General features: G+C 49.9%; 1 protein-coding gene across 15 annotated transcripts in view; it reads right to left on the bottom strand.

The window, feature by feature from the left end:
* The window catches only part of EHMT1 (euchromatic histone lysine methyltransferase 1), a 225,808-nt gene that overhangs the window by 112,219 nt on the left and 93,690 nt on the right, over positions 1 to 19,899 (bottom strand). For all 15 annotated transcript variants that reach the window (XM_054501965.2, XM_054501963.2, XM_054501952.2 and 12 more), the window contains exons 3-4: positions 15,685 to 16,241; positions 2,110 to 2,290 (exon numbers count right to left, since the gene is read on the bottom strand). In XM_054501965.2, the coding sequence (XP_054357940.1) occupies positions 2,110 to 2,290; positions 15,685 to 16,241 (738 nt within the window). The remainder of the gene's footprint in view (positions 1 to 2,109; positions 2,291 to 15,684; positions 16,242 to 19,899) is intronic.

The raw sequence follows: 19,899 nt of genomic DNA, 5'->3' as shown, positions 1-19,899 counted from the left end.
GATTACAGTCCAGAGACTCAAATAAGAGTCCGTAAATCAGTACTTAAAAATAGACAGGCTGCGGGCGGTGGCCCACGCCTGTAATCCCAGCACTGTAATCCTAGCACTTTGGGAGGCCAAGTCAGGAGGACTGCTTGAGCCCATGAGTTCAAGACCAGCTTGGGCAACACAGCGAGACCCCCATCTCTGTTTTTTTAAAAAGTTTTTTTTTTTTTTAAAGTAAATGGACAGGTAACTGTGTGGATGGACAGGAAAGTGAAGCACCTCCTTACAGCAGAAACTGCAATCATCAAGAGAGGAAATGATGGAGTTAGAAAACCACCATTTGGCGCCCACTGTGCAGCACTAGCTAAGCATGGGCCATGGCAGATGCTGAAGCCCCTGGTGGGATGTGATGGGAGGTACCTGCAGCACCTTAGGGTCTCTCCCCGCAAGACATGCTTGCAGTCTGGGGAGCAGTAACTTGAAGATGGACAAAAAACCACCACAACTCAATTCCTAAGGACACTTGTCAGTCACCTGCATCGCTCCACAACCTGCACACAATCCTGGGAAACACTGGGCAAACCCACATCAGACACATTCTATGAAAGACCTGGCCTGTACTCAAAACACCACGGTTCAGAAAGACAAAGGCTGAGAATGGTTCAGATTAAAGGAAACTAGCAAGACACAACAACGAGGTGCTCGAAGCTCTAGGACCAGATTTTATTTGTCCTTTGCCCTAAAAGACAGTCGGGCATGGGAAATGGGGAACAGGACACTGAGATTAGAGAGCGGCGTCGCGGTACACTTCCTCACCGGGATGTCTGTGCTGTAGTCATCTAAGAGAATGTCTTTATTTTGAGGGACAGTAATTTTTAGGAAATAACATTAGTTTTCAGGGATAAAAGGGCACAATGTTTACAACTTACATTCATGTCTCAGAAAAAAAAGTTATACATGGGGGGGCCGGGGGCGAGATTGTGCCATGTGGTGAAATGAGTAAAGGGTACACAGGACTTATTTGTAGAATTTTGCAACTTTGCTGGAGGTCTGAAAATACTTAAATAAAAAACTTTTTTTTTTTTCTTTTTTTTTGAGATGGAGTCTCGCTCTGTTGCCCAGGCTGGGGTGTAGTGGCATGATGTCGGCTCACTGCAACCTCCGCCTCCCGGGTTCACGCCATTCTCCTGCCTCAGCCTCCCAAGAAGCTGGGACTACAGGCGCCTGCCACCACACCCGGCTAATTTTTTTATTTTTAGTATAGATGGGGTTTCACCATGTTAGCCAGGATGGTCTCGATCTCCTGACCTCATGATCCACCCACCTCGGCCTCCCAAAGTGCTGGGATTACAGGCGTTAGCCACCAAGCCTGGCCAATAAAAAGTATTTTTAAAGTCCAGAAAAAGACAGACACCTGTGGCCAGGTGATCATCCCCAAGTGAAGCCTTGCCAGCAGCAGCAGCATTCACGAGGGCCGGCAGGAAGGGCCTTGCATCTCTCCAGGACGGCGCCAAACGCACACATCCCATCCCAGAAGCTGAGGAGGTTTGAAAACCCAGGGAGCCCTGACGCACTGCTCACTCTGAGGTCCCGGTGCCCTCCCAGCACCTCCCACAAAAGGTCCCCGGTAAGGAATCAAACGTTCATCCACTCCCCGAACTGGCCACAGAAGCGGCCAGCCCAGGAGAGTGAGGAGCATGCCCGGAGTGAGGTGGCTGGTGGCAGAGCAGCTGAAGCGGGCGGTGGTCCTCACCCTGGGCCACGGGCTTCCCCAGCACACCCCAGCGTTTCCAAAGGCACTTCACCTACAAACCAGGAAAGCTTCCAACTCCAGGGTCTTTTCCCCACATAGACCAAGTGAGTCACATACTAGTAAAGAAAACAGTCTTCATCTTGACAATGTTAACAAGCTAGGAAATCAATGCTGGCATGAGACAAGGCTTAGAGCAGAGGTCAGGTGTGCCTCCTCAGGCATACAGGCGAGCACAGGAGGGCCAGCTGACGTCAACAGTCATTCATCAAGAGCAGCACAGGCACTTACAGCCAAACAGAACTCTCACCTGGCAAGGGGCAGGCTCGAAACATACATTCAAAGAGCAGAGACAGTTGCCGGGTCCTCTTTACCTGTCTGTGATTTTGTGGTGGCCATGTAGCATTGGTTCTGAGGTAGCGACTGATGAAGGGATGGGAAGGGGGGTAAAAGCTGCTGTCGTCCAAAGTCAGAAATGTTTTTGTTGATCTCCTCTTTTGGTTCCTTATGATCTCTAGCTTCTCGAACTTCTCTGGGATCTTTACTGGCTGCATGCTTCAAAACAAAGACAGTGAATAACTATAACTGCATAAGCAGGTGGTCATTGAAATAACATGCAACCAAAATCACAGTTCTTCTCCCCGATAATTCCCCACAACTGAAACATGAGATATAATGGAGAGAGGAGAAAGTCTGCAAGCGGAAACAGCACGGCTGTCCTCACATGTGTGCCTAGTTGCCCCTCAGATGGGTTAGGTCAGCATCTACAAACCATGGCCCAAGCTAAGAACAGCATTTACAGGGCTAAAGGCCAGAAGGAGGAATGAGGAGGAGGGAGGAGGAACAGTGACCACATGTGGTCCACAAAACCTGAAACATTTTCTAGCTGGTTCTTTGCAGAAAAAAATGTTCCAACCCCTGACTTAGATAATACACTTACTAAGCTAAAAAATACCCAAAATGGACAGCATCAAAACCTCTCAAAACCCGCTTTCCCAGTTTACCATGGCTACAGTTTGCAACATCCCCAAATGGCATTTATCCCACAGCAGGTAACTACGTTGTGTGTTAAAATGGTATTTTACTCAGTCTCAGTGATTTCCTAAATCTGCCTTTAGTCTCAGCCTGCAGGGCAAGGCTGTGATACCAACAGCAAAGTCCCAGTACTTCCTTCCTTGCAGAATGCACAGACACAACTGAACCTCCACTCTCTGCTTCCCTCGTCACCTGCAGACCTGTGATAGTTTAACTTCAAATCTAATTCAATTGAACCACACCTTCCTGTGCACAAAGTGGGTGCAATACCCAGTAAAATACACAGTAAAATACCCAGTAAAATACAGTAAAATACCCAGTAAAATGCCCAGTAAAATACAGTAAAATACCCAGTAAAATACAGTAAAATACCCAGTAAAATACAGTAAAACACCCAGTAAAATGCCCAGTAAAATACCCAGTAAAATACAGTAAAATACCCAGTAAAATACAGTAAAACACCCAGTAAAATGCCCAGTAAAATACCCAGTAAAATACAGTAAAATACCCAGTAAAATACAGTAAAATACCCAGTAAAATACACAGTAAAATACAGTAAAACGCCCAGTAAAACGCCCAGTAAAATGCCCAGTAAAACGCCCAGTAAAACGCCCAGTAAAATACCCAGTAAAATACAGTAAAATACCCAGTAAAATACACAGTAAAACGCCCAGTAAAACACCCAGTAAAACGCCCAGTAAAACGCCCAGTAAAATGCCCAGTAAAATACCCAGTAAAACGCCCAGTAAAACGCCCAGTAAAACGCCCAGTAAAACACCCAGTAAAATACAGTAAAATACCCAGTAAAACGCCCAGTAAAACGCCCAGTAAAACGCCCAGTAAAACACCCAGTAAAACACACAGTAAAACGCCCAGTAAAACGCCCAGTAAAACGCCCAGTAAAACGCCCAGTAAAACGCCCAGTAAAATGCCCAGTAAAATACCCAGTAAAATACCCAGTAAAACACACAGTAAAACACCCAGTAAAACACCCAGTAAAACACCCAGTAAAACACCCAGTAAAATACCCAGTAAAACACACAGTAAAACACACAGTAAAACACACAGTAAAACACACAGTAAAATACACAGTAAAACACACAGTAAAACACACAGTAAAAAGTGTTAAACAACAGGGCATTCTTCAGGAAATGGTATTGGGAGAACTGAATGACCACATGAAAAAGAATGAAGCTGGACCCTTTTCTAAACCACATATAAAAATTAACCCAAGATGGACCACAGTCCTAACTGCAAAACCTAAAACTATAAAACTCAGGAGGAAACCGGGGAAGCTTCCCAACATTGGATCTGGCAGTTATTTCCTAGACATAAAACCAAAAGTACAGGCGACAGAAGAAAAAAATAGACAAACTGGACTTAATCAAAGTTAAAATTTCTGGGCCAGGTGCGGTGGCTCACACCTGTCATTCCAGCACTTTGGGAGGCCGAGGCGGAAAGATCACTTGAGGCCAGGAGTTCAAGATAAGTCTGGGCAACATAGCAAGACCCTGTCTCTACAAAGAAAAATTTCTAAAAATTAAAATTTATGTGCATCAAAGGACACAGTTAACAGTGAAAAAGCAGGTTATGGAATGGAGAAAACATCTGCAAATCCATCAGGAATTATTATCCAGAATACATGAAAAAGTCTTACAACTCAACAATAAAAAAACCACCAGAATAAAAAATGGGCAAAGGACCTAATAGACATTTCTTCAAGGAAGACATACAAATGGCTAATGAGCACATGAAAAGATGCTTACCCTCATTAGGGAAATGCATATCAAAACCACGGTGAGTACCACTCACACACTAGGATGGCTACTATGAAAAAAGAATGCTTAACATCATTAGGGAAATGCATATTGAAACCACAGTGAGCAGCACGGATGGCTACTAGGAAAGAACGGAAAATAGTGTTGTGAAAACTGGAGAAATGGGAACCCTCGTGCACTGCTGGTAGGAAGTGAAACGGTGCATCCGCTGTGAAAAACTCAAAAAACTAAGTGTGGAACTACCATGTGATCCAGCAATTCCACTGCTGGGCACGTGCCCCAGCAGCACTGAAAGCAGGGTCTTGAAGAGATGCTTGTACACCCACGTTGATAGCAGCATCAACCACAGCAGCCAAAAGGGGGAAGCCACCCAAGGGTCGGCTGTCGGGCGAACGGATCAGCAAAGTGTCGTGTGCAAAACGCAGTGAAGTGTGACTCAGCCTGAGAAGCAGCGAAGCTGGGGCTGGCGCTGCAGCGTGGATGAGCCTCGGGGACACTGTGCCGAATGAAGTAAGTCAGCCACAAGAGGACAAACGTTGTACGATTCCACTTACAGGAGGTCCCTAGAGTCATCAAACTGATGGACACAGAAAGTAGAATGGTATTGCCAGGGACTGGGAGAGAGGGATGGGAAGTCAGTGTTTAAAGGAGACAGAGCTTCAGTTTGGGAAGATGAGGTTCCAGAGATGGAGGGTGGTGATGGCTGCACGGCAACGTGAATGTGCTTAACGCCACTGAGCTGTTTACTTAAAAATGGTTAAGTTTGATGTTATGTGTTTTACCACACACACACACACGACAAGGCACCTGCATCAAATAGAGTCAAGGCTAGGGAGAAGTGACCAAGGTCATAAGTAATAGTAACTCAAAGTGCTCGGTGGGTCCGTGGCATGAGTGAACATGTGGCTGCAGAGACAGCTCTGAGGGATTCAGGAGGTGCTTGTAGAGGTTACAGTTGAGGCGGGGAGGCAGAGTGAGAGTTCCAGGTAAGAGCACACGGAGGAGAACAGGGTAGCACCTGGCTTGGATGGGAGATGAGAGGGGTGTGCCAGGGCGAGCTGGAAGGCACAGGGGAGCGAGTACTCTTGGGGCTGGCTCTCACGGCCTCACGGTCTCCGCCTCTCTCTGTCCCACAGGCGCACTCTGTCTGTGTCTGTTTCCCTCCCTCCTTCCCTCTCTGTCTCTCGAGTGCATCTTGCTGCCATGTGGTACTTGCAAAGCTTCTCACTGAGCCCACACTAAACTGCCAGACACCCCACTGATGTCCAGAACAGACACAGAACCACCTGGGCTCCCTACTGGGGAACCTACCCTGGATTCACGTTCTAGTGGCCACAGCTCTCTGGAGTTTTTTGTTGCTTCTCCCTATGGAGACCTGTCCAGCTCAGCAACCCTGTTTGCCACATTCGGTGATTTCTCTTGGAATGTACCTCCACCTCTGGGATGCCCTTATTTTTTCCCCAAGGGATGAATACTCTCCTCCCTCCTCCAAAGCACAGCTCAGACATGACAGCTCCTCCTGCCATGTCCACTAATGAAGGCACCTCGCACACGGAACACTGAAAGCCCCACGAATGCCACACGTCTGTCACACGAATGCCACACGAAGGCCACATGTCTGCCCCACGAATGCCACACGTCTGCCCCAAGAATGCCACACGCCTGCCACACACCTGCCACACATCTGCCCCACGAATGCCACACGCCTGCCACACACCTGCCACACGCCTGCCCCATGAATGCCACATGCCTGCCCCGCGAATGCCACACCTGCCACACAAATGCCACAAGCCTGCCACATGAATGTCCCATGAATGCCACGTCTGTCCCAAGAATACCACATGCCTGCCACACGAATGCCACATGCCTGTCACACGCCTGCCCCACAAATGCCACACATCTGTTCCACAAATGTCCCACACATCTGCCACACGAATGCCCCATGAATGCCACACGTCTGCTGTATAGCGTTTCTTGGTCTTTCTCCAGCACACCAGGTTTGGCTGCAATGAAGCCACTGTTAGAACTCAGGAGTCGGTCCCCCTTTATGTCACCTACAAACCACCACGCAGGCTGTTTGGCTCACGCGGCTCTCCCCCGCAGCTGGTGTTTACAAACACAAAATGCGCTTTCAAAGTACGTATCAATGAAGGTACAAAAACAAAACCTGAAGAGGAAATAGCCACATGAGGCTAATTCTTGCCGAGGTACACAACCTATTCTTTAATTTAAAAGGTTATTTTCAAGAATCTCAACAGTAAGACTAAGAATGGCTTAACTGAGGTGAGGATTCTAGATTTAGGTTTTGTTGGGACTCTTGTTACCTAACAAAGCACAAGGAAAGACCTAGCCACGGAGGCAGCACAGCCGGCTGCCCTGTCACATCTCCACATGGCCTGGCTCTGGGAGGGTAGCCCTTCCCCGAGGCTCTTCCCTCCTGTGGAGGGGGGGCCCTTCCCGGAGGCTCTTCCCTTCTGTGGGGGAGGGGGCCCTTCCCGAGGCTCTTCCCTCTTGTGGGGGGGGGAGGCCCCTTGCTGAGACTCCTCCCTCCTGGCAGGGCGGGGGTGGGGTGGTGGGCTGTGCAGCGGTGTGAGTCGCACAGTAGGACACTTAGCAGCACTTCTTCACACAATTGCTAAGAACCACCTCCAGTGCAGACCAACAGGCACCACCTCTCTCCCAACACCTAGAGCCTAGAGTGCGTACCAGGAGGTGAGGTGTGGAAACACGCACGCAGAGAGAAAAACAAGGGGCCCCATGCTGACGCCTCCTGGAGTGGGCACAATTCACAGGGAAATGGAGCTGCCAACCAGGTCACAGGAACAAGCATTTCCAGGTAAAAAAAAAAAATGTTCCCTTCCGGCGACTTCCGCTTTCTTTGCCCTAACAACAGGGAAGCTGCCAGTGAGCAGGCCTCGCTCTGAGCTGGGGCTTTACAATGCGGATCAACGCTGGGTACAGGGTCCAGATCCCTTGGTTCTGGCCACGGGATAGTGAGACTGCAGCTGTGACAACACCTTCATGTTTAAACTTTTACAAGAATATTGGATTTATTAAAGCCTGCAACATTCGTTTTATCACTGGAATGACTTTTTAAAACATAATTTTCAATAAATTGTGGTTTTAAAAAAATACCAAACGAGACTAAATTGGGTTTGGGGTGGCAAGAAATCCTGAAGGGTGGAGAGGCCACAGGCCCAGAACCACAGACACACCCCGGCCACAGGCCCAGAACCACAGACACAGAGCACACCCTGGGCACAGGGGGGCACCCACCCACCCACGGTCTCTGTCGCACCACCTCCGTGGGGCCCACAGACACAGAGCACACTCTGGGTGCAGGGCAGGCACCCTCCCACCCACAGTCTCTGCCGCACCACCTCTGTGGGGTCCACACAGAGCATACCAGGGGCACGGGGGGCACCCACCGACCCACCCACAGTCTCTGCCGCACCACCTCCGTGGGGCCCAGAGACACAGAGCACACCCCGGGTGCAGGGCAGGCACCCTCCCACCCACAGTCTCTGCCGCACCACCTCTGTGGGGCCCACAGACACAGCCCTGCCCTGGCTCAGTCCACCCCCTCCTTCTCCTGCAGGCTCCCCCAGGAGCACAGCAAGTTCTCCAGGGTGCGGAGAGGCAGTGGAGAATCTTCAGGAAACCAGGTTCCGAAGCCTCAAAACACTCAGGTTCTCTTTTCCTACAACTAACCAGCCTGTGAATGTTCAGTAATTTTCAACCAAATGATGTGCTGTAATCAGTTACACTTTAATTCCTGTAATAGCTCAGTCCAGAAAAACGCGATCACTTAAAATAAGCCTCATGGTCAGAGAATTTTCTACAAATTTCAAATTGCTTTTCTCCCTAAAGGAATGTGATAGGATGACAATAAAAGATCCTCACGAATAAAAATATACGAGAATAAAATCCTGGAAGTAGGACTGTAATAAAAGCATAACTTCAGGGAGACGAATGATGTACAGTTTCTAACGTGAGTTTTAAAACTGTGACTGGGGCGCCATCCACAGGCAAAGATAAATTCAACCTTGGCCCAAGCCTCAGACTTTATACAAACATTAACTCAAAATGGATCACAGATTTAAAGTTCACGTAAGACTTAAAAAAAAAAAATTAGAGAAATTAAGACCTAGGGCTAGGTGAAGAGTTCTCACACACAACACTAATAGCACAATCCACAGGAGAAAACTGATAAACTGGACTTCATCAAAATGAAACACCTTTGCTCTGTGAAAGACCTTTTGAGAGAAAGAAGAGAAGCTTCAGACCAGCAGAAAATACTGGAAACCACATATCTGACAAACACTCATATACGGAACTCTCAAAGCTAACAAAACAATGTAATCATAAAACGAGCAAAAGTCTGAAAGACATTTCCCAAAGATGACACACTGACAGCAAAGCAATGTGCAAGGGGACGAGCGTGGGAGGGAACAAGAGAGGCGTCGGGGAGGATGAGGGTGAGAGGCGTGGGAGGGGGTGAGAGGCGTGGGAGGGGGTGAGAGGCGTGGGAGGGGGTGAGAGGCGTGGGAGGGGGTGAGAGGCGTGGGGGGGGTGAGAGGCGTGGGGGGGGTGAGAGGCGTGGGAGGGGGTGAGAGGCGTGGGGGGGGTGAGAGGCGTGGGAGGGGGTGAGAGGCGTGGGGGGGTGAGAGGCGTGGGGGGGTGAGAGGCGTGGGGGGGTGAGAGGCGTGGGAGGGGGTGAGAGGCGTGGGGGGGTGAGAGGCGTGGGAGGGGGTGAGAGGCGTGGGAGGGGGTGAGAGGCTTGGGAGGGGGTGAGAGGCTTGGGAGGGGGTGAGAGGCATGGGAGGGGGTGAGAGGCTTGGGAGGGGGTGAGAGGCGTGGGAGGGGGTGAGAGGCTTGGGAGGGGGTGAGGCGTGGGGGGGTGAGAGGCTTGGGAGGGGGTGAGGGGGCAAAGGGAAGAAGCGTGGGAGGAGGCGATGGGGAGAGGCGTGGGGGGGGTGAGGGGGAGAGGTGTAGGAGGGGGTGAGAGGCGTGGGAGGGGGTGAGTGTGAGACGTCTGGGAGAGGGTGAGTGTGAGAAGTCTGGGAGGGGGTGAGTGTGAGAAATCTGGGAGGGGGTGTGAGAAGTCTGGGAGAGGGTGAGTGCGAGAAGTCTGGGAGACGGTGAGTGCGAGAAGTCTGGGAGGGGGTGAGTGCGAGAAGTCTGGGAGGGGGTGAGTGTGAGAAGTCTGGGAGGGGGTGAGTGTGAGAAGTCTGGGAGGGGGTGAGTGTGAGAAGACTGGGAAGGGGTGAGTGTGAGAAGTCTGGGAGGGGGTGAGTGTGAGAAGTCTGGGAGGGGGTGAGTGTGAGAAGTCTGGGAGGGGGTGAGTGTGAGAAGTCTGGGAGGGGGTGTGAGAAGTCTGGGAGAGGATGAGTGCGAGAAGTCTGGGAGGGGGTGAGTGTGAGAAGTCTGGGAGGGGGTGAGTGTGAGAAGTCTGGGAGGGGGTGAGTGTGAGAAGTCTGGGAGGGGGTGTGAGAAGTCTGGGAGAGGGTGAGTGAGAGAAGTCTGGGAGACGGTGAGTGTGAGAAGTCTGGGAGAGGGTGAGTGGGAGAAGTCTGGGAGATGGTGAGTGTGAGAAGTCTGGGAGGGGGTGAGTGTGAGAAGTCTGGGAGGGGGGTGAGTGTGAGAAGTCTGGGAGGGGGTGAGTGTGAGAAGTCTGGGAGGGGGTGAGTGCGAGAAGTCTGGGAGACGGTGAGTGTGAGAAGTCTGGGAGGGGGTGAGTGGGAGAAGTCTGGGAGGGGGTGAGTGTGAGAAGTCTGGGAGGGGGTGAGTGTGAGAAGTCTGGGAGGGGGTGAGTGTGAGAAGTCTGGGAGACGGTGAGTGTGAGAAGTCTGGGAGGGGGTGAGTGTGAGAAGTCTAGAAGAGGATGCTCCCCATCAGCAGTCACAGGTATACGCATGCTGAAGCCTCGAGGAAACACCAGCACACCCAACAGAAGAGCTAAATAAAAAGTGGGTAAGCGCTAACGCTGGCGAGGACGGGAGAAAGGCGACCGCTGCAACATCGCTGGTAGGCGTGTGAAATGCTGCAGCCACCCTGGAGTATGGTTTGGCAATTTCCTCGTAAAACTAAACACCTGAAGGCCATACAACCCAGTGATTATGCTCCTGTGTATTTGACCCACAGAAGTAAATCTTATGTCCAAAACGTGTACGTAAATGCTCAGAGCAGCTCTAAAGTAAAAATGCCCAGTGTCCTTCAGCGGGTGAGTGCCGACGTACAAGGCTGTCCACACCCCACAGAACACCAAGGCCTCAGCAGAGAACAGGACGGGCTAATGACGTAACTTGGATGATCTTAAGAGAACTATGCTGAGTGACAAAAGCTACTTTCAAAAGGTTACATACACTATAATTCCATTTATGTAAAATCAGAAATAGGCCAGGCACGTTGGATCATGCCCATAATCCCAGCACTTTGGGACGTCGAGGAGGGCAGGTCATTCGAGCTTAGGAACTCAAGACCAGCCTGGCCAACACGACAATATCCCTTGTCTACAAAAATATAAAAATCAGCCGGGCAGGGTGGTGCACATTTGTAAACCCAGCTACTCAGGAGGCAGAGGCAGGAGGATGACTTCAGCCTGGGAGGCGGAGGTTGCAAAGAGCTGTGATCAGGCCACTGCAGGCCAGTCTGGGTGACAGAGTGAGATCCTGTCTTTAAAAAAAAAAAAAAAAGAAAGAAATGACAAAATTATAAAAATGGAATCTGCAGATGAGAGGCTGGCACAGGTTCAGGTCTGGTGGGTGGCTACACAGGGTGACGTCAGGGACCCTGGTGTAGGGGGAGGTTCCGCATCTCGACTGTGCCCTGTTGTGAAGGGGGTTCCGTATCTCGACTGTGTCCTGGCGTGGAGGGGGTTCCACATCTCGACTGTGTCCTGGCGTGGAGGGGGTTCCACATCTCGACTGTGTCCTGGCGTGGCGGGGATTTGGCATCTCGACTGTGTCCTGATGTGAAGGGGGTTCCGCATCTCGACTGTGCCCTGGTGTGAAGGGGGTTCTGTATCTCGACTGTGCCCTGTTGTGAAGGGGGCTCTGTATCTCAACTGTGTCCTCGTGTGAAGGAGGTTCCGCATCTCAACGGTGCCCTGTTGTGAAGGGGGTTCGGCATCTCAACTGTGTCCTGGCGTGGCGGGGATTTGGCATCTCGACTGTATCCTGGCGTGGCGGGGATTTGGCATTTCGACTGTGTCCTGGTGTGAAGGGGGTTCCGCATCTCGACGGTGCCCTGTTGTGAAGGGGGTTCGGCATCTCGACTGTGCCCTGGCGTGGAGGGGATTTGGCATCTCAACTGTGTCCTGGTGTGAAGGGGTTTCCGCATCTCGACTGTGCCCTGGTGTGAAGGGGGTTCTGTATCTCGACTGTGCCCTGTTGTGAAGGGGGCTCTGTATCTCGACTGTGTCCTCGTGTGAAGGGGGTTCCGCATCTCGACGGTGCCCTGTTGTGAAGGGGGTTCAGCATCTCGACTGTGTCCTGGCGTGGAGGGGATTTGGCATTTCGACTGTGTCCTGGTGTGAAGGGGGTTCCTCATCTCGACTGTGCCCTGTTGTGACGGGGGTTCGGCATCTCGACTGTGTCCTGGCGTGGAGGGGATTTGGCATCTCGACTGTGCCCTGGTGTGAAGGGGGTTCCGCATCTCGATTGTGCCCTGTTGTGAAGGGACTTCCGCATCTCGACTGTGCCCTGTTGTGACGGGGGTTCCGCATCTCGACGGTGCCCTGTTGTGAAGGGGGTTCGGCATCTCGACTGTGCCCTGTTGTGAACGGGCTTCCGCATCTCGACTGTGCCCTGGTGTGGAGGGGTTCCGCATCTCGACTGTGCCCTGGTGTGAAGGGGGTTCCGCATCTCGACTGTGCCCTGGTGTGGAGGGGTTTGGCATCTCGACTGTGCCCTGGTGTGGAGGGGTTCGGCATCTCCACTGTGCCCTGGTGTGGAGGGGTTCGGCATCTCCACTGTGCCCTGGTGTGGAGGGGTTCGGCATCTCCACTGTGGTGGTGTTTCCACACATCCACATACGGGAAACTGCACAGAACACCCTGCGCATGATGCACATGCACACAGGTGATAGTGAAACTGAGTAAACCCCACGGACTTTACCAATGTCAGTGTCCTGGGTCTGACACTGTCCTCTAGTTATCAAAGACATCACCACTGAGGGAAGCTTGGTGAAAGGTTTTTTTTGCGGTTTCCTGTGACACTGTAATTATTTTTAAGATTTTCTAAAGCTTTGCCATGTACAGAAGAATACTGCAAAAGGTTGAAGTCAGGCCAGGCCAGCCAGCCTGGGAGTGGAGAAGCCCCAGGGCTAGGGCAGTTGTCCGCACCACGAGGCACCCACCCTGTCTGTCCTAGGAGAGGACGCAACACCCAGCAGCTGTGGGCCCCTGAGGAGCCAGCAGTCCGGCCCCACAGTGCACCCACCACCCACTGAGGAGCCAGCAGTCCGGCCCCGCAGCGCACCCACCACCCACTGTGGTCACTGCAGAAAGGCCACAGAAAACACGCACAGCACTCACAGTCAGGCTGAAACACTATGACAGAAACAAAGGTGGAGACACCCTGGGGCGGGGGGGAAAGCTAAATCTGATAGGAAAAAAAAAAAATCACAAACAGGAGGTGTCGAGTCCAAGAGAACCCCCACTTGAGGAACCAGAATTTACAACAGAGATTACAGAAGAATTATAATGACCATCTTTTGAAAGATAACACAAGATAGAATTCAGCATTTTTTAAATTAAAAGAACTAATCAGGCCAGGTGCAGTGGCTCACACCTGTAATCCCAGCACTCTGGGAGGCCGAGGCACATGGATCACCTGAGGTCAGGAGTTCAAGAACAGACTGGCCAACATGGTGAAACCTCATCTCTACTAAAAATACAAAAATTAGCCAGGTGTGGTGGCAGGCGCCTGTAGTCCCAGCTACTTAGGAGGCTGAGGCAGGAGATTCACTTAAACCTGGGAGGCGGGGGTTATAGTGAGCTGAGATCGCGCCATTTCACTCCAACCTGGGTGATAGAGCAAGACTCCGTCTCAAAAAAAAAAAAAAAGAAAAAAAAGAAAGAGAGAGAGAACTAATCAGAGATACTGGGCATGAAAAAAATTTATGTCAGAATAAAATATATCAATATATGGGATGAACAGCAAGAAGGAGAAGGGCTGGGGAACCAGTCAGGAAGCTGGAAACAGACAGAGAGCTGCCCAGGGGGACAGAAGAGCCGGCCATTTAAGAGGAGCTCCATGGGAAGAAAACAGAAGAAACATCATACAGAGCATCCTTCTGGAGCCAAAGACACAAATCCTCCAATTGACAGGGCTGTGAAGCCCTAAACAGTGGCTGAGAGGAAAGAGCAAATAATCTACAAACAAAGGACAAGAAAGTGCTGTCAGAATGTTCACCAGCAATGTCAGAGAGAGAAAATTCCACGGGAATGGGGAATGTGATCACAAACCTAGAACCTTATACCCAAATTCACATCAAACTGAGAGAGCACATTAAAAACACGATGAACACTTTGAAAATGTGTATCGTGTATGCACCACGTAAGATCTGGTGATCAGTCCAGCACAGTGTGTGTGAGAAGCACACGTGCCCTGTGTGTGAAAATCAGCCGGTGTGTGTGAGGGTGAGGGGCGCCCTGTGTGTGAAAATCAGCATGGTGTGAGGGGCGGGCACGCCCTATGTGTGAAAATCATCATGGCGTGTGTGAGGGGCAGGTGTGCCCTGTGTGTGAAAATCATCACGGTGTGTGTGAGGTGCAGGCACGCCATGTGTGTGAAAATCAGCACTGTGCGTGTGAGGGGCAGGTGCGCCCTGTGTGTGAAAATCAGCACTGTGCGTGTGAGGGGCAGGTGCGCCCTGTGTGTGAAAATCAGCACGGTGCATGTGAGGGGCAGGCGCGCCCTGTGTGTGAAAATCAGCACGGTGCGTGTGAGGGGCGGGTGCCCTGTGTGTGTAAATCATCACGGTGCGTGTGAGGGGCAGGCGCACCGTGTGTGTGAAAATCATCACAGTGTGTGTGAGGGGCGGGCACCCTGTGTGTGAAAATCATCTTGGTGTGTGTGAGGGGCGAGCACCCTGTGTGTGAAAATCATCACAGTGTGTGTGAGGGGCGAGTGCCCTGTATGTGAAAATCATCACGGTGCGTGTGAGGGGCGGGTGCGCCCTGTGTGTGTAAAAATCACGGTGTGTGCGAGGGGCGGGCGCCCTGTGTGTGTGAAAATCATCACAGTGCGTGCGAGGGGCGGGCGCCCTGTGTGTGTGAAAATCATCACGGTGCGTGTGAGGGGCGGGTGCATGTGCCCTGTGTGAAGCCCTCAGGATTCAAGACTCATTCTGCTCTCAAGGTAAGGCTGAGCCCAGCAGCTCCAGGTTGGGAGGGAGACCTCGGCATGTCCCCAGGTGGCCCTTTGCCCCTCACTTCCGTCACATTCTGGCCCGATCGAAGTTCATTTCTAGTCACTTCTCAATGAAACAGGGTCAGGGCTGAGTCCTCCCTAGCTGGAGTGAAAGCCCTAAAGTCCAAAGCAGAAGAGGCAGTGGCCTCCTTGAAAGGATCTGACACACTTTTCTATAGAGGGCAACAGAATCCTGTGAAAAGAGAAAGCGCAAGAAGGAAGCGAGGCGTCGCCTGGCATCACTCAGCTTTGTCACTCACGCACAAGGCATTAGCAGCATCTCCTCTTTTTTTTTTCTGAGACAGGGTCTCACTCTGCTGCCCAAGCTGGAGTGCAGTGAGGTGATCTGGGCTCACTGCAGTCTCCACCAGGCTCAAGCAATCCTCCCACCTCACACTCCTGAGTAGCTGGGACTACAGGTGTGTACCACTATGCCCAGTTAATTTTTGCATGTTTTGCAAAACTTTGCATTTGAGTTTCGCCACACTGCCCAGGCTGGTCTCAAACTCCTGGGCTCAAGCAATCCACCCGCCTCAGCCTCCCAAAGTGCTGGGGTAACGGCCGTAAGCCACTGCGCCCGGCCTTCTCCTAGCTCCTCATAGGCCCTGTTGGATAACCACTGACACTTACTGGCTTCTCCTCAATGCACCAAAGTCCATTTGCCGTTATTAAAACAAAAGAGATGGGAAAAAGGAGACAGCAAGAGAAGATACAAAATTACCAGGCCCACGACGGACTTCGGCATGGTCTTGCGTGCCCTGTGGACCTTGACGTCGGCACCAGGGGCCGGGAGCTTCCTGTCCTCTGTGTCAGCACTCCCCTCCCCAAGGGTGGCTGGTGGGGCGGCTGGCGTCTGGGGAAAAGCGCTTGGAGTCCTGCCTTTGCCAGCCCCTCCAGGAAGGGTTTTTGCAGCATGGCCAGGCAGCGAAGAGGCCAGAGTGCTGGTAGTCCTCAAGGGCTGTGCCTGCAGGGCTGGCTTATTTAAGATGTATCCGTTGCTGCCGATGACAGAAGTCTGCACAAAGTCGTCGGCAGTGACGTGGTTTTGCTTCCCCGCTTCTGAGTCTCTTTCTGAAACCCCATTTTCCGCTATCCGGGTTAGTGTGTTGGTGCTGTCGTGGGGGTTGACCCTTGCGCTGTCCTGAGTGTGCTTTGCAGCATTTGCATGACTGCTGGCATCGCTGTTTTCACAAGACCCGTTGGTCTCACCGTCCGCAGCCATGTGGGCCTCTCCTGCCTGTTTCTCTGCTGAGCCTTCATCGGCAGCCATAGGTGTCTCTGCCAACAGAGAAAGGAGTGTCACTGACTGCAGGCCGTGCTCTCCATGGCACCACCACCACCACAATTTCCTCCCCCACCATAACACCACCACAACTTCCTCCCCCACCACAATCTCCTCCCCCCACCACAATCTCCTCCCCCCACCACAATCTCCTCCCCCACCACGACACCAACACAATTTCCTTCCCCCATGGCACCACCACCATCACAATTTCTTTGGCTGGCTTATATAAAACTGTCTACAGAAAATTATTTTGTTTCATATGCAAACCAGCATTTCAGTTCAAACATATTAAATGTAAACATTTCTTAAGCATTAACTTTGAACGTAAGTTGGTTAAGTTTGGGGAATCACTGCTATAATAAAACGTGGAGTGTTATTTGGAGATAGAAAACAAGGCTTCAGAAGAGGCTTCACAAGAACTAACAGAGAAAATGGGTCAGAAAAAGGGCTTATACTTGGAGCATGTCTGTGGTCTGCTCTCCACTCCCTACAGAAGCTCACTCTCTGATGACAACCCCAGGAAATCACATCCAGGGCAGTCAAGAAGGAGACACTATTTTACATCACGAGATTGACACACACACTCAGCTCAGGACAGGCTGAGGCAGGAAGCCTGTGATGGCATTGCTGGGTGCACACGGAGCTTCAGTCAAGCCTGAGATGCCACCGCCCAGTGCCCTCCTTCCTGGCTCTGTTCTTCCTGGTGCACAACAGACCTGACCATCTGTCACGCCGACCGTCTGTCCTTCCACCCGAGGACGTTAAGTCCTATGAGCGCAAATGCTCTGTCTGTTTACCAGCGTACTCTGAGCACCTGAACGAGGCCTGGCATCTAAAATGTGTGTTCTGAATAAACAACTATGTTTTAAAAACCCTTAGCAAAACAGAGTAAGTGGAAACTTCCTTATATCAACTCCTGCAGCAGATGTATATATAAATGCTAAATTAATTGCATATAAGATCTATTAACACTACCAGTGTCTGACATAAAAAGGCAGTGCAGGTGACACCAAAGGAAAAGAAGAATGTGAGGGGCAAACTGTTCCCACCTGCATCTGACACAATCATTTACTTAAAAACAGACTCAATTAGCAACTAAAACACAAGAGTACAACCACACTGCTGAATCTGAAATCATGTTACAAAATCAAAGACATTTATTTGTATCAACATTACCTAGAAAATGTAAGAAAAAAAAGTATCATTCACAGAAGTAGGGAAAACTACAAAGGGTATTAGGAAATTTGCCAAGATTACTCAAAGCCAATGTGTTAAAAAAAAAAAAAAAGTTAAATAGAAGGCATTTCATGCTCCTAAATGGATGACATTACAAAGCTGTCAAGTCCCCTCAAACTGAATCTATAGGCTGGGTGTGGTGGCTCATGCCTGTAATCCCAGCACTTTGGGAAGCCAAGGAGGCACAATCGCTTGAACCCAGGAGTTTACGACCCACCTGGGCAACATAGTGAGACTCTGTACCAAAAATAAAAAAATTACCCGGGCATGGAGGTGCACACTTGTAGTCCCAGATACTCAGGAGACTGTGGCAGGAGGATCACTTGAGCCCAGGAGGTCAAGGCTTCAGTGAGCTATGATTGCACCACTGCACTCCAGCCCGGGTGACAGGTCTCATTAAAAAAAAAAAAAAAAAAAAATATATATATATATATATATATATATATATAAGCAAACTGAATCCAGCTCCGCACCCCCCAACAACAACAAAAAAACTGGCGAGGAGGATTAAACACCATGAACAAGTGGGATTTAACCCCAGAAATGCAAGGTTGGCTTAATAGCTAAAAATGAATTAATATACCAAATATCAGTAGAACAAAATAAAGGACAAAACCACACAAGCATCTCATTAGACAGGAAAAAATGAACACCCCTTCATGGTCAAAACACTTAGCAAATGGTTGGCTAAGAAAAGAAAACTTCCTCAATCTGACATAAGGCATTTATGAAAAACTACAGCTAACATCACACTTAAAGGTGAAACCCGGGAAGCTCTCTCCCTAAGGTCAGAAACCAGACAAGGATGTCCAGTCTTGCCACTTCTATTCAACCCTGTACTGGAGATTCGAAGTAGAGCCATAAGCAAGAAACAGAAATAAAAAGAATGCAGATTGGAATGGAAGAAACCAAATGAGCCCTAAAGATGACACAAGCTTTTATACAGAAATTCCCAAGGAAGTTTAAATCTTTAGAACTAATAAACGAGTTTAGCAAGGTTACAAGATATAAGATAAATATGCAAAAATCAAATTTTTTTTTTACTTTTTTTATTTTTTGAGATGGAGTCTCGCTGTGTCACCCAGGCTGGAGTGCAATGGCATGATCTCTGCCCACCGCAACCTCTGCCTCCCGGGTTCAAGTGATTCTCCTGCCTCAGCCTCATAAGTAGCTGGGATTATAGGCGCGAGCCACCACGTCCAGCTAATTTTTGTATTTTTAGTAGAGATGGGGTTTCACCACATTGGCCAGGCTGCTCTTGAACTCCTGACCTCAGGTGATCCGCCCACCTTGGCCTCCCAAAGTGTTGGGATTACAGGCATGAGCCACTGTGCCCAGCCAATCGATTGTATTTCTATACAGTATCAATGATCAAAATGAAAAAGAATTTTTAAAACAATTCTATTCAAAATAGCATCAAAAAATATAATACTTAGGGGCCAGGCACAGTGGTTCACGCCTGTAATCCCAGTACTTTGGGAGGCCGAAGAGAGCAGATCACTTGAGCCCAGGAGGTCAAGACTAACCTGGGCAACAAAGGGAGACAGTGTCTCTTAAAAAAAAGAAAAAGAAAAAGAAAAAGAAAAAAAAAAAAAAAGGCCAGGCACGGTGGCCCACGCCTGTAATCCCAGCACTTTGGGAGGCCAAGGCGGGTGGATCATGAGGTCAGGAGATGGAGACCATCCTGGCTAACACGGTGAAATCCTGTCTCTATTAAAAATACAAAAAAAATTAGCCGGGCATGGTGGCAGGCGCCTGTAGTCCCAGCTACTCATGAGGCTGAGGCAGAAGAGTGGTGTGAACCCGGGAGGCGGAGCTTGCAGTGAGCCGAGATCGTGCCACTGCACTCCAGCCCGGGTGACAGAGTGAGACTCCATCTCAAAAAAAAAAAAAAAAAAAAAATTAGCGTGGTGTGGTGGTTCACACCTATGGTCCCAGCTACTTGGGAGGCTGAGGTGGTAGGATTGCCTGAGCCCAGGGAGATGGAGGCTAGAGTAAGCCATGATCACACTCCAACCTGGATTACAGAGGGAGACCCTGTCTAAAGAAAAGAAAATCTTACAATAAACCCTAACATTTAAAGCCAACTGATTTTCAACGAGGGTGCAGGAACAATTCAATGGGGAAAGAAAGGTCTTTTTCATAAATGTTGCTGGGACAACTGATTATCAACTTGCAAAAGAATAAACTGGGACCCCTACTTCAAACCATATACAAAAATTAACTCAAAATCGATCGAAAACCTAAATAAAAGAGATAAAACTATAAAACTCCAAGAAGAAAAAACAAATGTAAATGTTTGTGACCTTCTATTAAGTAATGGTAAGTTCTTAGGTGTTAGACCAAAAGCACCAGCAACTAAAAGGAGAAAGAAAACAGGTAAGTCGGACTTCATCAAAATTAAAAACATTTGTA

This window comes from Pongo pygmaeus, chromosome 13 (genome assembly GCF_028885625.2).
Source record: "Pongo pygmaeus isolate AG05252 chromosome 13, NHGRI_mPonPyg2-v2.0_pri, whole genome shotgun sequence".
NCBI lineage: Eukaryota > Metazoa > Chordata > Mammalia > Primates > Hominidae > Pongo > Pongo pygmaeus.
The sequence above is the reverse complement of the archived record's forward strand: the minus strand, read 5'-3'. Positions and strand labels throughout refer to the sequence as shown.